The 16,229-nt window shown below is 46.7% G+C and overlaps 2 protein-coding genes and 1 non-coding gene across 3 annotated transcripts; 2 read left to right on the forward strand and 1 right to left on the reverse strand.

Annotated features, from left to right (window-relative positions):
• Nucleotide 1: 1 nt before the first annotated feature.
• LOC119310413 (uncharacterized protein DDB_G0283697-like) lies at nucleotides 2-4,826 on the forward strand (the record flags this gene model as incomplete). The annotated part of the gene is made up of 12 exons (XM_037586175.1): nucleotides 2-817; nucleotides 929-983; nucleotides 1,074-1,176; nucleotides 1,264-1,432; nucleotides 1,509-1,580; nucleotides 1,654-1,710; nucleotides 2,178-2,305; nucleotides 2,777-3,389; nucleotides 3,546-3,666; nucleotides 3,755-3,804; nucleotides 4,110-4,250; nucleotides 4,369-4,826. Coding segments are annotated over 12 exons (2,592 nt in total), but the record flags the coding sequence as incomplete, so codon positions are not given.
• Nucleotides 4,827-4,977: 151 nt separating this feature from the next.
• Nucleotides 4,978-8,608, forward strand: LOC119312388 (probable protein phosphatase 2C 80). The gene is made up of 5 exons (XM_037588121.1): nucleotides 4,978-5,171; nucleotides 5,318-6,038; nucleotides 6,790-7,114; nucleotides 7,545-7,694; nucleotides 7,855-8,608. The coding sequence occupies exons 2-5, from the start codon at nucleotides 5,371-5,373 to the stop codon at nucleotides 8,149-8,151; spliced, it is 1,440 nt and encodes a 479-aa protein (XP_037444018.1). The 5' UTR covers nucleotides 4,978-5,171; nucleotides 5,318-5,370; the 3' UTR covers nucleotides 8,152-8,608.
• Nucleotides 8,609-9,445: 837 nt separating this feature from the next.
• Nucleotides 9,446-9,606, reverse strand: LOC119313132. The gene has a single exon (XR_005151521.1). It is a non-coding gene; the product is annotated as a U1 spliceosomal RNA (small nuclear RNA).
• Between the last annotated feature and the right edge of the window lie 6,623 nt (nucleotides 9,607-16,229).

The raw sequence follows: 16,229 nt of genomic DNA on the forward strand, positions 1-16,229 counted from the left end.
CGCCTCCCCCGTCGCCTCCCCTCCCCGCCGCCTCAAGCGCCTCAAGAAATCCTTCCAGGCCGCCGCCGCCGTCTCCCCTCCCAAATCTCCGCCGCCGGCAGAGGAGGAAACCCTGGCCCCGCACCTCGGGTCTCCCCGTCCTCCTCCTCCGAACCACTCCCCGCCATCGCCGCCGTCAGCGGAGGAAGCCGTGGCCCCGCGCCTAGGGTCTCCTCTTCCCAACCCCTCCCCGCCGCCGTCAGAGCAGCAATCCGTGGCCCCGCGCCTGGGGTCCCCTCTTCTTCCTCCTCCTCCGCCGCCAGCAGATGCGGACGCCGCTGCCCCGGCGCCGTCCTCGCCTCCCGTCCCCGTGTCCTCGCCGCTGCCGCCGGCCGACACGGCGGAGGAGGAAGAGGATGATGATGACGGGCTCGACCCCCTCTTCTCGGAGTCCGGCGGCGGCGCGGGGTGGGACCCGCTCGGTCTTCCGACGGGAGAGGACGAGGACGAGGAGGAGATGCTGGCGGGAGGAGGGCTCATCGAGGAGCTGCGGAGGGAGAAGGAGAAGTCCTCCGCCAAGAAGCGGCTCAACATGGACGAGGGGGAAGACGGCGGGGCCAAGATGGACGTCGAGCCGGAGCCGGAGGTCGCTGTGACGGGGAAGAGGAGCAAGAGGAAGAAGAAGGATGCGGATGCGCAAGGGAAGGGGAAGAAGAAGAAGAAGGGGGAGGATGGGGAGGGGAAGAAGAAGAAGAAGGGGGAGGATGGGGAGGGGAAGAAGAGGAAGAAGGACAAGGCGCCCAAGGAGTCGGCCGCATCCAAGAAACGGGCCGAGAAGGTAACATTTCGATCATTTTGGTTCCTTCCATTCGGTTCGTATGACTGCATCTGTTCCAGTGAATGGTCCATAGATTTTGTTGATGGGTTTCCTGTGGGCTGATGTGCGCAGGAGAGGAGGGCTCAGCTTGAATCGATCCATGCCGAGTCGCAGAGGCTGCTGCGAGGTATATATGTTGACAGTGTGCATGGATGGAATCAGATGGTGTTAGATTTGTGCATATCTAACAGTTTCTTGTTAATCTTGTTCTCTGCAGAGACAAGAAAGGCATCATTTAAGCCAATTGCAGAGCCAGTGTACAAACCCATCTCCTCAGTCCTGGAGAAGATCCGCCTTCGGAAGCTGGAGATTCAGAAAATGTCAGTTGCCTGACTTGCTTTTATGAGGTTATGCAAAGAACACAATGACTGTCCGCTGATGTTACTATTTTCCACTGTGGTTTGCAGGTCAAATACTCCTGTCGAAGAGGAAGAGGAAGAGGAAGAGGAAGAGGAAGAGGAAGAGGAAGAGGAAGAAGAAGAAGAAGCCTCTTCAGAGCCCGAGAGCGATCCAGCTGAACAGCCAGCCATGCCTGAGGTTAAGGAAGTGGGTTCAGATGACAAAAATCTGAAGAATGTGAGTCTTCATCCAGATAGCTTGATTTGAGCTCAGTATAGTGTCTATAAAACTAAAAGGCTGTGAATCGTTGTAGGATGATGCTGACAAGGAGGTTGAAGCAAATGCTGGTGACCTGAATGACCACGCCAGTCTCCCTGAGGATGAGGTGGTCATTGCTTTCACTTGACTAGTATGCTGTTTGGTGTTTGCACTGTACTGATGTTGCGTTTGGTTTGCAGGATGCTGTGATTAGCGACAAGGATCTTGATAAACGTGGTAGCAAATCTCCAAACAAGGTCAGCGCCCCTTCCCTAATTGTGTAGTCATCTGTGGTTGCTGTTTTGCAACAGAATATATGATGGCGCTTTTACCCATAAGAGCACGCCTCGATCTTGTGTTATTTGTGTTGAAGTTTCTATCTAAAACCTAAGTGTCACAATGTCAATGAAAGCATTGGTTTGATGATACATATCAATGCAAAATATTGTGCTTTCCTGTTGTTGAATCAATGGTTGCTGGATTATCAAACGTTTGGTAGTACTATCTACTATGGTTAGTCAATTATTGGCTGCCCAGGATTATCATAGATTCAAAATTATCTCATTGCGAAGTAAGAAAAGATAATTATGTAAACTCAATGGCTGTCAATTCTCATAAAGTAGAAAATGGTTACTATACATATAATGCATCTATGATTTAAAGTTTAAGAGCTTAATTATATTTTTGTTTAATGCTTTGCTTGTTGGACTATTGGTTCCACCAGGAACTTGTTGATAGTTCTCAAGATAAACATGAAGACAATGCCCAACCAAGTGATGACTCCATCGATGCTGTAGATGAAGAAGCTCATCTGCCTCCCTCTTCAAGCCCTACCAAAAATACAGATGATAGGTAAGCATATCACACCCTCCTCAGTCCATGATACTTTCCACCTGTTAACATTTACAAACGTACTTATCTTCTGTAAAGAAAATTCACCCCCTTGCCCGTTTAAAAACTTATTTATGCACATGCAATTTATTAATTATTATGTATGGTCTGCATAAGACTATAACAGCTTGTTTTGATTGTAGCACCGCATATTATCTCTTCCTGTAGCCTTGACATGTGAATCCCTAAATAACAGAACCATGTAAACTTTAATGATTATATTTTGCCAATTAAAACCTGTTTGACATCCTTCTTCTATCCATCATGTGTGTGGTTGTTTCTTACTCTCACTATTTTACTTACGACAATTTTTTGTGGAGAACAAGCAACGGCCTGGTGCATTTGCATGGAATTTGCCTGATTTTACATATGTATATTGGCGCACTGTACTATTGGCTTTTAAACATTTGTTGAATTATCTGTCTGGCTCAGTTCTTCAGAAGATGAAGAAGAGGAAGAAGATAATGACAAGGAGAACATATATCCAGGCATTCAGAAAAATGATGTAAACACCCATCAACAACCTCGACGAACTGCTGCAAGTGATTCATGTCCAGATGCTGCTGTCCTGAAAGACTTTCTAGATGTTGAAGCTGAGGAAGAGGATGACAGTGATGATGACATGGCAAGGTTTAAGGACAACGAAGAAGATGATGGTGATGATGAAAATGAAGTACTTACTGCTCTGATTGCCGCTGGATTTGAAGAAGAAGAAGTAGATCATGAGAAACGTAATGCACTCCACCAAAAGTGGCTTCAGGATCAAGATGCCGCTGAAACAAATAATTTCATTCAAAGATTAAAATATGGTCATCAGGAGCAGAAAGTGTTAATGGAGGAAGACGAAGATGATATCGAAGACTGTGAGGATGAATCAGAAAATGAAAGGTCACATGACTTGACTCCAAATATTGTGCGGCAGAATTCTGAGAAGGCAAAACAAATGATTGCCAAAATGTTCACAGATGAGAATGACACTTATGAGCACTCTGATGATGAGGAAATCGAGGAGCATTTGGCCCGTCAACGTATTTCAAAGCGAGAAGTAAGCGCTGACACTTTTAAATACTGAGTATCTTCAGTTATGCTTGATATTTCATTTTTGGAGTGTTAGTTCTTCCCTTTGCTTTGCTAGTACAGAATTTTTATCCACCCTATGTGCTTTTGGAAAATAATTTGAGTGTCATATATTCTTTGTTAGGTTCATAGTACTTCATTCATATCTCCATTGGAAGATGACAGTTCAAGGGAAATGTTTAGCCTTATAAAGAAGCTCAATATTGCTCCTCAACCCCCCAAGAGGAGGGGAAAGCAAGCCACATGTAAGGATTCCCAAAATTTCAATACATGCCTATGATTAAAAACATGGCTGGTCATCTAAGTATTACTTTTTATTATTAATGTTTTCAGCAAATCTTGAAATGCTTATGGTCGGAAGTAACAGCAACTCATCATCAAAGGTAAATGCTTACTGACACTCTTTTCTGTTTGCTGTCGTACTTCTCACCTGGCTGTTAATTAGCTGAAAGTTTGTAATATGAATTGACTTCATATGGCAAATCATCGCCTATGTTGCTCCAAATTGAAAATTCACCTAGTAAAACCTGGACTTAATCACTTAAACATGTACTATCCCTCTCATTGTTTTGTTAGGGAACATTTTGTAGTTCTCTTCCATTGCAACTTGCAAGGCATTGCTGAGATTTTCGTTAAACCGATTTCCCCCTCATGTTTGTCTCTTGACAGTATTGTATGTTCTTTGCAGTCGTCTTTTCTCGGCCGAACAACGAGTGGTCCAATCTCATCTTCTCATAGATCAACTTACAAGGGCTACATTTTCGGTCGCGATGACAGCAATAGCAACAGCAAGAGCTGCTTTGCAGCTTCTGAGAGTAACTCGGATGTGGTAAGCTTGATGAAAACTTGTCTCTGATCTTGTCATAATTCCAATGTGCCCAGAGGCAGAGTCGCGCATTCCCTACATTCAGAAACATTCTCATGTGCGCCCTCATTCCACTGTACAGCAGGACCAGGCGAACCCCAGCCAACCCAAGAAAGCGAAGTTCAGCAGTTCACAGACAAAGCCAGCCGCATCAGGCGCAAGCTCCGAGGGCGGCTCTACCTCAGGCGCCTCCCTGTTCGAGCTCCTGCGCAGGTCAACTTCCGGCGCCGAGAAGCAAGAGCACAAGCGCCCCGAAAGCTTCGGCGTCATCACGGAGAGCCAAGCCGTGCACCAGTTCTCGGCGTTCAAGCTGTCAAGGAAGTTCTCCAAGATAGGAGCAAGGAACTGACTCACATACCATTGCTACCATGTACACCTGCTTATGTCGGTGGAAGTACATTTTTCGTGGTATTTTCAGTGTAGCTCGTTTCTGTTGTTACCTATCTGTGCTCTGGGAAAATGTGCATTGGATTCTGTATCACCTTAGGTTTAAGATGAATGTGCATCTGTGTGTTTCTGAATACATATGGATCTTTTTCTTCTGATGGTCGACAGCCTGGGCCGGCGCAGGCCGTTCGTCTTAATAATGGGCCAGACCGGGCTTGAATGGCCCACCGGTTGGTCAACGACGGCCCAGTCTTACCAGCCGCTCCCGCACGCGTAGAAAATTCTAGGGTTCAAATCAAATCGACCTTGTCCTCCTCGCCCTATCCTCTCGCTTCCCCCGTCCAATCCCCACCTCAGCAAGCAAACCCTAATCGACTGCCACGGAGGAGGCAGGATCGAAGGTGCGCCCACCAAGCGGGAGCTGGCCGTGGCCGTACCTGAGATCCGAGCCTCCGGACCTCAAAATCCCCCGCCGCCGCCGCCGCCGTCGCTCTCGCGGTAAGAAGATCACCCGTCCATTCCGTTCAATTCGCAGCTGAATTCGGCGCTGCCGGTGGCCGGAACCTCGCCTTCCTCCCCGAATCGAGAGATTCTCGGAGTATTCGCGTTCTGAGCTCCGGATTTTTGTTTATCTCCCATGGCAGCCGCGGCAGGAGGGTGATGAGATCTTCGCGGGCGGGCCTCGCTCGGTCTTAAGATGCTAGCCGGCGGCGTTGGCAGCAACAGAGGCGGCAGCTCCCATCTCTCCTCTTCCGGAGCAGACCTACGCGGAGGCCGGAGCTTCCTCTTCGGGAACACCTGGTTCATGCTCTCCGCCTACCCGGCGCGCCTGCTCCACACCGCCGACCGCCGCGCGCCCGCCGCCGCCTTCGTCGCCGCCGCCATCCACCGGACGCCCCGGGTCGTGCGCGCGCACGGCGGCACGGGACAGGGCCTGCTGCAGCGGGGCATCGTCATGGCCGCCTGCGGCTACGCCTTCGGGCGGGCCGACCTGGGCGCCGCCGCCAAGCGCCAGCTCGAGAAGGACTCCTCGTCCGTGGCTGCCCACGCCTCGCGCGTCGTCGCCATGGGGTCGCCTGGGACCGCGGCCAGGCCCGACGTCTCGTTCAAGTACCGGGGTTTGGAGTACTGTAAGAAGGTCGGCGTGAGCTTGAGATGCCGCGAGCAGTGGGGGGCGGCTAGGACGTTCTGGACCAGTGCCGTTGGGCCAGGCAGGCAGCTCGGCTTCTCGGTTGACCCTTGGGCTCGGGATTTCAGCACGTCGTGTGCGGCGCCTTACTCCGCTGGAGCTACAGAGAGTCAACTGACCCTGGATGAGGCATTACAGGAGAAGCAGACGGATAACTCCACCGTTGCTTCTGATGGGTATGTATCCTGATTCCTGTTGCATGTGCCATTATGAATTCGAAATGACTGTTTCCCTTGGAATTTCTGTTAAATTGATCTAAAACAGATAACAGATACGAACACGCATTTAATTTCCATGAAATGTTCGATTCCTTTAGAATTTCATGCGCTGTTGTGTTTGTCGCCTTCATGTTTTGTCAAAAGAAGAGTGTCTGTATGTAACCCATGAGGAATGCCTGAGTCTTGATATAGGTCCATACTATACATGAATGCTTCTATTAGTCACCCAAAATGTTGTGTTCCGTGCTTACCGTTGTCTATATGCAAGTGCTAACATGCAAGCAAGCATTTTCTCAATCAAGAAAGTTAAGTTCGAAATGGGACTAATGTGATTATTTCATGATAAGGCCACAAGGGATATAAGTTTGAGTTTTGCTTCGGTACCCCTTCCCTCCCTTAAAAGTTTGCACCAATCTTAAAGTTACTTAAAAAGCCTATCCCCATATTAGCTTGCAGATCAAACATATTGAATAAATTGATTTAGATACAAAAGACTTTATTATCCTTTTTTGGATAACAGCAACAGGACGGCACAAAATGTAAGACATCGAACATGAACCAACTATTTGCGGCCTATTTCCTACACACTAGTCCATTGCATCTTAAGGAAATTTGCTCTCATGTTGTTTCCAGCTGTTATCTTCTGATAGCAACTGTTCTATTGCTTTTTTTGCACCTGTTGTTGGTTGGCTAAAAACTTTTTCTACAGGAAGTCACCTGCTCCTGAAAAACTGAAGCTGGTCTCAGGTTCTTGTTACCTGCCTCATCCTGCTAAGGAGGCGACTGGCGGCGAAGATGGCCACTTCATTTGCATTGATGAACAGGCGATTGGTGTGGCAGATGGTGTTGGTGGTTGGGCAGATCACGGTGTTGATGCTGGACTATATGCGAAAGAACTAATGAGTAAATCAATGAGTGCTATCAAGGATGAACCAGAAGGTGCAATTGACCCATCAAGAGTTCTGGAGAAAGCTTTTACAGGCACCAAAGCAAGGGGATCATCAACTGCTTGCATCATCACTCTTAAAGAACAGGTTAGCCAGATTTTCTGACTTTACTTAATCGTTGTTCATTGTAGTCTCCCTCCGTTGCCAGTTGATTTATTGTGCTGAGTAAACACAAATTGTTACTATGTAGTTGCTTTGGACCATGTATAGTAGCACAGTAAGGCTCCCACATTATCGGAGGAAAAAGGGGTCGTTGATGTAGTAAAATGGGTATAGCTGAAATAGCACTTTTGGTGCTACATTCTTGGATCGCTATGGTGCTGTGGTATTCTCGTCCACGAGTATAAAAGTAACTGTATTGATAAATCTCGTATCCATCTGTTTGGTCATGTCTGAGCACTTTCAGTTCTACAGAACTAGAAGTTCCTGATTCGTATTTCTGGAAAGGAACACATCTATTTTGCAGTCCTTTTTTCTAGTTTAGTGATGCTTACTATCATGCTATTTAAACTTGCAGGGTCTTCATGCTGTAAATCTTGGGGACAGTGGCTTCATAGTGGTCAGAGATGGCCGCACTGTTCTCAAATCACCTTCGCAGCAGCATGATTTTAATTTTACTTATCAGCTCGAGAGTGGGGGTGGCAGTGATCTTCCAAGTTCTGCCGACGTGAGTACATCCTGACTTTGCAGTGATCTTCATTTATCTTTGAATCCTTGCTTGGAGAACTCTGATACAACATATTAACTCGGAAGTCTTTCTTCTCTGGAGTATAAGTTTATAGCATTGAAATATTTTATAACATGATGCCCTGTACTCACTTATGTAGGTATTTCACTACTCGGTTGCTTCTGGTGATGTTATCATTGCCGGCACGGATGGGCTTTTCGACAACCTGTACGACAACGAAATCACTGCCGTCGTTGTCGAGGCCCTCAGGAGTGGCCTCGGTGCCCAGGGCACAGCTCAGAAAATCGCGGCCCTTGCTCGGGAGAGAGCGGAGGATAAGCACAGGCAGTCGCCCTTTGCAGCCGCTGCTCAGGAGGCTGGGTACAGGTACTATGGAGGGAAGCTTGACGACATCACGGTCGTGGTGTCGTACGTGACGAGCGCCGCAGCCGTTTAATGCGATGATGCTTCCATTTTCTGTTGTAATGTACATAACCTTTGCCCCAAACTCATGGGAGCTCCTACGCCCCGGGGAGTAGATTCCTAGGCTGGTTTATTCTGAGTGTTGGGGGATCCCCTGGCACCTTAATGTTTTAGAGTATTGAGATTGCGCTTTGGCTCGGGAAATCGTGGCGAAAAACCATGTCTGCCCCCCTGCTCATTTGGCACTACATGAGATGCTTCTTGTAAACCTATCCTTGGTGGAAGGAGAACCACCACCTGCTGGCAAAGTTTTGTTGTATTCATATATTCAGTGCTAGTTGCTGAACATGTTTGCCTTCTCGTGCTGCTGAGAGGTAAGCTGTTGTGAGTTCTTACTGTGCGTTAGCTCACCAAACTGCCGCGAGCAATTCCCTTAAAAAAGGTGTTGTAAACAATTGAATCAAAATAATGTATCAAGGCAATTTTATTTACATGCTGTTGTCACTTTCGAGATCTCGAAGTGGACAGTTTTGCTGGTATGGTGAGCCTTGCTGTTTCTGCCGTGCCGCCTTAGTTACTTGGAAAGCACTGTTTTTTTGTTGTTGCGAGGTTTAAGATAGGGTTGCAAAGATAACTTCGTGGATTTACGGCAGAAGGTTTGAGTAAAGAAGGGCGTGTGATATTTCATAGCGTTGCAAAGAAGCTCCACAGTTCTCTTTTAAGCTGGTCTGAGTTCTGATCTCAAGCGTGCCGTTAACGGTCATTTCAGGTCAGGTACTGGTCTGAATTCTGATCTGAAGTGCCGGCCGTCCTCAGGTCAGGTACTGGCCCGAGTTCTGATCTGAACCGTTAAGGGTCGTTGTCACCCTTCAGGTTAGGGCCGTCTGTTAACAGTCGTCGTCGGGTCAGCTCTTTGCTGCTTCTAGCATTCGGTGCCGATTTGAGCATGCCGTTCACGCCACATACCTTCCTCTGAATTTGCAATCATCATGCAATATGGCAAATCTGACCAACTTCTTTAAAGAAAAACAGATTTTGGTTGCTCGTTGTGGGGTTCAGACGAAGGACCTGAACGTGACAACAACATTTGCATGCATGGTAATGGTAGGCCAGGTACCTGAATGTGAGAACAAGATTTGCATGCATGCCATTACTGATGTTCTCATTTTCTTTGTTCAGCTAAAGAAAATTCTTTGTTCAGACAGCACACCCTGCTTGTTGCTCACGGACGCTATGCACCAGATGAACCAGACCAGGGACTGGATTGCAAAATCGAACTTCTTTAAAGAAAGCCGGGCCAGGGAGCAAAATTTAATTTGAAAAGATTGGCAGGGGCCGCGCGAACGCGTACCCCCTCTATCACAAATTATGACGTTCATTCTCCCACTTGGGGAGATGATGGGCCAACGCACCCACCAGGTGCAATGTGGGCCATTGACCCAGGCCACGGGCCTTCTTGATCGCCCGTTGACCCCGTCCAGGTAAGTAAGGAGAACGTAGCACCTCGCCCTCCTCTTATAGCCAGCTCTCCTGTTCGATTCTCCTCGGCTGGGCGAGGTGGGACTAAAAACTGAAGAGCAGCAGCCGCGGGGGCGAAGGGAGTCACGGGGGGCGCGATGAGCTTCAGACTTTAGTGGGCTCACGTTTGACCTATCTGGCCCTACAGCAGCAAGACGTGGGCCTTGAGAGTACCAGTTTTGCGTTCTTGCTGTGCAATCGTGTTGCTCACCACTAAAAAAAAAAAGTGTAATCATGTTGCTGAAGAATGAGCCATGGCAACTGTTTCCTCTCTAAAAGGAAACAGGTACGTACATGACAATTCAACAAAAAATTAGAAAAGTTATAAATAAACTCATTTGCTAAAGTTTCTTCATTCGTTTCTTTCGGAAGAGTTTCCTCTCACTTTTCTGTGTGGAAGTTTTTTTCCGTTGTTATGGTAAAAACAAAATATGTTTAGCTTTCAGGGTAGTTGAGGTGCGTGCTGGTGTTTTCCTTCGATAGCTAAAGCCCCCTTGCTAAAAAAACATATACAAGCAAGCCCAAGGTAGTTTTATTCTAGATCAAGCATGTAGTATCCCTCTATTTTTTGATTCCCCGTATTATGTTTGTCTTAAGGCAAACCTTTTGAAGTTTGACCATGTTTAATGAAAAAAAGTATCGACACTCACAATACCGAATCAATGTCATTATATTAACTATGAAATATAAGTTCACATTGTATTTATCTGGTATTGTAGAAGTTATTCTTTTAAATATAAATTTGGCCAAACTTTATAAAAATTGGCTCCAAACAAATCTAATACACGGAGTAAAAAGAAACACAGGGAGTATGAGTTGCTCGGATGGCGTATTTTTCCTTTTCTTCCCAGCCTATTTTAAACCTGATTTGATTTGTATGATGGGAAGAAAAGGAAGAATACACAATAAATAGTGCATATCCTATTCGGGCAGTCCAAATTTGCAAGTGTATCCCATATTCTGTACAACACAAGGGCAGTCCAAAATTTGCAATGCTTCTAGATGGTATTTGCCACAATGTGTGGCCTCACTGGTGGAAAGTGTAAGGTGAACTGGTCGTCCGTGTGTGCGCCGATGGAGAATGGTGGCATGGGAATCATTGATCTGCACCAGTTCAGTTCGGCTATGTGCCTCTATTGGCTGGGGCTTTCTTGGCGCTACCCAAATTGGCCATAGGTTGGCATTGAATTGCCCTACGGCGAGGCGGACCGACCGATCTTCAGTGCTGCCGCATTGATGACCCTGAGCAACAGTGAAGCTTCCTTCTAGAGTTGTTCTTGAACGGGAACGTGCCCCTACGGTCTATTAACCATCGGCATATGCAGTTTCAAGGCACGACCAAAACAAGCAACAATGCAATCATCTGGCAAGCGCGATCATCAAGACGTTTGAAAAATCTTTCTCTAGCTCCTCTTCAGGAACTGACTTTGATTCAACGATCGTCGACAATGCAGGGGGTGGCCGAACGGGTACTTCTGCCAACTATGTTTCAGAAACCTGGAATCCCCGATGCACCTATTCTGGAAATGTGAAACATCCCTGGCCGTGTGGAACAAGGAAGCCCTCTGCCATGGCTGTGAATCCCTTCTCAGTGGGTACATGGGGTTCTACATCAAAATGGGAAGACATTGCTGCCACCATAATCAACAAAGCTCGACCACAATATAACAAGGCTAGATGAAGATAATCAATGTAGCTCTTTAGTTGATGATCAAATTTCCCCTACACCACCATACCATGTGCTTGCTCTAACTTGGCAGTGTGATATGTGGTTGCATGTTGCATTTGATGTCTAGCTTGTATTGCTTCTAATTTGATTAAATTGCATCTGCTATTCTGCTTACTTTACACATTATACTTGTTAATGTGACATGCCTTCCTATTTTTGGTACATATTATATCTGTATATTAACCATGTTCTTACATCAAACTACTGTTTTTGTGTATCCCGCATCAATCACTTATGATGAGACACCTTTAGTATATCCAACGTGATATTGGTTGCATATTGCATATGATTGATAACATGTACCGCTTCTAATTTGTTGAAACATCACTTATGATGAGACGCTTTTAACTTGGCAGAGTCATACTGGCTGCATCTTTCATGTGGTGTCTAGCTTGCATTACTTCTAATTTGTTGAAATGACTTCTGCTTAGTTTCCACAAATAGATTGAATATGCCATGCTGTCATGTTTTTTGTACATATTCCATCCTTATGTCATGTGTTTGACTTACATCAAAGTAGTGTTCGTTAGTATCATGCATGAATGAATTTCGAAGAGCGAACTTTATTTCTTTTTCTTATCGGTTTGACTTGAGAATGCAAAGTTAATAAAGCGAAAGGAAATTAGTAAGGCAATGGATGATGGTGCTCCTTCAGAGCAACTGAAACGAAGGGTCTCTACAAATTCTACTCTGCCATCCCCCCAACAAGATTTGCAAGACAAGCATGGCTAGACGGTCAACGTAGTTGTATTGATGATGAGCACATCTTCCCTACTCCACCATCACAGGTGCTTGCTCTAACTTGGCAATGTTATATGTGGTTGCATATTACATATGATGTCTAGCTTGTATTCCTTCTAATTTTGTTGAATTGCATCTGCTTAGTTTACACACTATACTTGTGAATATGACACGTGTTCATGTTTCTAGAACATACAATATCTGCCTATCATACCATGTCCTTACATCAAACTGCCGCTGCTGTTGTGTAACCTACAATAATCACTTACCATAAGACACATTTAACTTGGGAGTGTGATATAGGTTGCATCTTGCATTGTTTTCTAGCTTGTATTGCTTCTACTTTGTTGAAATGACATTTATGATGAGACACTCTTAACTTGGTAGAGTGATATTTGTTTCATCTTCCATATCGTGTCTAGCTTTCATTGCTTCTAATTTGTTGAAATGCATTCCGCTTACTTTACACATCATAGGTGTGAATATGCAATGTTGTCCTTTTTATTACATATTCAATCCTCCGATCATGTGGTTGCCTTACATGAAAGTAGTATTCGTCAGTATCATGCATGAATGAGCTCTGAAAAGCAAATTCTATTCAATTTTCTTTATGGTTTGATTTGACAAGGCAATACAAATAGGAAAGAGGAAAGGGGAAAAGTAAGACATGGGTTGATGGTGTTCATATGGCGCAACCGGAAAGGAGGGACTCTATAGACATTCTACTACTATTATTAGTGCAGTAGAAGTTCCCAAGTGCTTTCTCTAGCTTGGCAGTGTGATATTTGCTTTCATGTTGCATATGATGTCTAGCTTATATTGCTTCTAATTTGATTAAATTGCATCAGATTAGTTTACACAATATACATGTGAATATGGCATGTCTTCCTCTTTTTGCATATTCTACATCTGTCTATTACATGTTCTAACATCAAACCAATATTTGTGCCTATACTGCATTATTCACTTATGAAGAGACACCTTTAGCTTGGTAGTGTGATATTGCTTGTATCTTGCATATGATTTATTGCTTCTACTGCTTCAAATTTGTTTAAATGTCACTTATGACGAGACACTGTTAACTTGGTAGAGCGATATTTGTTGCATCTTTCATATGGTGTGTAGTTTGCATTGCTTCTAATTTATTGAAATGCCTTTTGCTTAGTTTACACATCACAGGTCTGATTATCTCATGCGGTCCTATTTTTCGTATATTACATCCTCCTATCATGCGGTTGTCTAACATCAAAGTACAGTTCGTTTGTATCACGCATCAATTAGTTATGAAGAGCAAATTTTTATTCCTTTTTCTTATGGGTTTGACTTGACATGGCAAAAAAAAGAGGAAGGAAAAGAGAATGCTAGGGGATGGTGTTAGTCGTTGGAAGGTACAAAAACAAAGCCGGGACATCTCTGCACATTCTGCTAGTACGAATATTGCAATAGAAGGTCGAAGTCCACCGGATAAATCTACAAACACAGTATCCCCTGCTCCACCAGCTGCAAGATGTACCAAAAGCCACCGAAAAGTTGCCACCGAATAAGCAATGACAACACTAGTGGTTGCGACACCTTCTTCCACAGTACCAACATTTGAACGAGTTACTCGTTTGATAGCTCTGCTAGCGGTAAGTTCCCAATATCCCTTGCCACCTAACACTACTTCCGAAGCACTCTTGACACAAGAAGACTTGGCAAGATCAGATGAACCTTGTGAACTTCAACACCAAGAAGGTACTTGATCGAGTCAAGTTATAGTTGCATGCTTCTTTATACGTAGTCCCACATATCGATGTACACTAACACTTCCCATGTCCGTTGTTGAACCAGCACCTATGCGCGAGAGGAAATATACATCGGGGATAATGCCTGATAAGTTAACTAAATCTAAAGCAGGAAGAATGGAGATCCATTTTGAGGCAGGTTTAAAAAGGCCATGTGATGCTACAGAGTTAGTGTCGCGGGAAACCAAGGCCACCTATGGGACCAGGACGGCCCCTTGCTAGTTCGGCAGGGGGGAGTCGCGTTGCACAAAGAGCAGACCAACGCAAGGCAGCATGTCAGGGATCGCACATGCAGTTTTACCCAGGTTCGGGCCGCCACGAGGCATAAAACCATACTCCTGCTTTGGTGGATTGATGGGGAAAGGTGATGGTGGTGCCTAGTACACTTGCGCAAGGGTTGCTTCGGGGCAGCAGCGAATACACATGTATGGGGGTGTGAGTGGTCTAAACTTCTAACCTCTTGAATCGTTGCCATGGGCCTCCTTTTATAGATCAAGGGGTTACCACAATGGCAAATTAGTCATTAGACACTGATATGATAGCAAATAGTGCTATCATACCTAACTCTGCAGGCTGACAGCATGCATTTAATGCACCACTTAGTGTCATGTCGTTGGTTGCCCGGCAAGGCCTGCCAGGCTAATCCGCCAGCTCCATGCCTGCTCGCTTGACACGTCACTGGACGGGTGTCATCGGTGGGTTCACTTGGTAGGAAGTGGCCGCCATGTGGCGAATGGCTACCACTTAATCATCATGTGTCTTGACACCACACTGATCGACGACGTGGGTCGAGGTGGAGTAGTCGGTGAGGTGATTTGGTCTTCGTGCCCCCTGGCAGGCCCTGTCGGGGCGCGTGGGTCCTCTTCTTCTTGGGTTAGCCTCGCCCCTTGCCAGGCTCGCTTGTCTGGCAAGGGAGGCTTCTTCCTTGATAATATCTGGCTCCTCTATCTTAGTCTTGGTTCCTTCTGATCTGCCAGTTGGTTTTTCGAGTCTCTTGGTTCCTTGTTCTAGTGCTTCAATCTTGATCTTGTGCATGTGCACAGTCAGGTCAATAGGCCCTGGGTCTGTTGCACCGACAGAAGCCCTCGGGCTTGCCCCGAAAGCGCTGCCGAGCGTCATCGTGGTAGGGCCTAACAAGTGCACATGCAGCGCTGTTGAAGAGGCTGGTCTCTTGAGATCTTCTTTGCTTCTTCATTAATCTTGATTCCGGGCCATTTTTCGGATTACCCGTGCGTCGAGCAAATCCAATGGCGGTGGGGCCACTCTAGTAATGGCCTGTGAATGACTTTAACACATGGGGTAGAAACTGCCAATTCACTCTTCTCACCACGCCCTTATCCTTAGCCATGTATGATGCATGCATCGCACGGGGTAGGTAACGGAGGCGCATGGCGCGGGAGAGCATAATGGCGAGGGCCCGGCTTCCTTGAACTGGTGGAGGCGGGCAGTGGTCGCCCGTCGTGGATCCAGCCCCCAGTCCCCCGTCTGCCTATAAAAGGAAGAGCGGGGGAGGAACGGAGGCATCCAACAACATCCTCTCCTTCTCCTTTCTTGCTTTATCTCGAATATGTTGGAAAGGGGAGCCTAGGGCTGGCCTCCAGGCTTTAATTTTGGGCTGATAATGTCGAGTGAGGGTGTTAGTTCTTGGGGAGTTAGCTTGGTCCAAGTCCAAGGGGAGGGGTTCGGGATCATTGGAAATCCCGTATAGCCCCTCTCCTCGGAGCTGGGGTTGATGTCGATGAGGGGTGCGCCTTCCTGCCCGCCAAGGAGGGGACCGTTGCGCTTCCTGCCCCTTGGTCGTCTTGGTCGCTCACCACATTTTCGGAGGCGGCGGGCGCTTCCCTGGCGAGGTGTTGATGAAGATGAAGCCAGGGAAGACGGAGAAGGCGGGAGGCAGGTCACCAGGATGGAGCACGACTGTATCGACACGCTCGTCTCGTCCTATTGTCCTGCCGCCTCGTCTTCTCGTTCCTCCCTTCCTCCCCGGCACCGTCATCACCGGTCTCCTGGTTGTCGGTGAGGGGGCTGTTCTCTTGGTGCCTTTGCCTCCTCCAGCAGTCTTCCAGCTGAGCTTTGGTGGATGACTCCATTGTCGCTCGAGATGGGGCTTCTAGAGGTCCCTGGCGGTGGCGACCAAGGGCACCGCCGCACTGTTTCTCCCCTTCGCGGCTTCGCCAATCCCGATCTTGTCAGGCCTTGCGTCCGGCAGGCCTCGACGAGGTAGGGATGGATTCTGACTTGGCGCTGCTCCTGGCCTCTTTCTTCTCTCTGTATATCCTGGGGGGAGAAGGAACAAGGAGAGGAGTTTAGAGGTCCCCTATCTTTTTTCAATCTTAAATC

The sequence above is a fragment of the Triticum dicoccoides genome, chromosome 5B (genome assembly GCF_002162155.2).
Source record: "Triticum dicoccoides isolate Atlit2015 ecotype Zavitan chromosome 5B, WEW_v2.0, whole genome shotgun sequence".
NCBI lineage: Eukaryota > Viridiplantae > Streptophyta > Magnoliopsida > Poales > Poaceae > Triticum > Triticum dicoccoides.

Excerpts from the sequence above, each read along its gene's own strand:
- LOC119312388 (XM_037588121.1), top strand. The coding sequence starts at position 5,371 with ATGCTAGCCGGCGGCGTTGGCAGCAACAGAGGCGGCAGCTCCCATCTC. Across the intron at positions 6,039-6,789 it reads TCCACCGTTGCTTCTGATGG|GAAGTCACCTGCTCCTGAAA; the intron begins GTATGTATCCTG and ends CTTTTTCTACAG. Across the intron at positions 7,695-7,854 it reads ATCTTCCAAGTTCTGCCGAC|GTATTTCACTACTCGGTTGC; the intron begins GTGAGTACATCC and ends TCACTTATGTAG.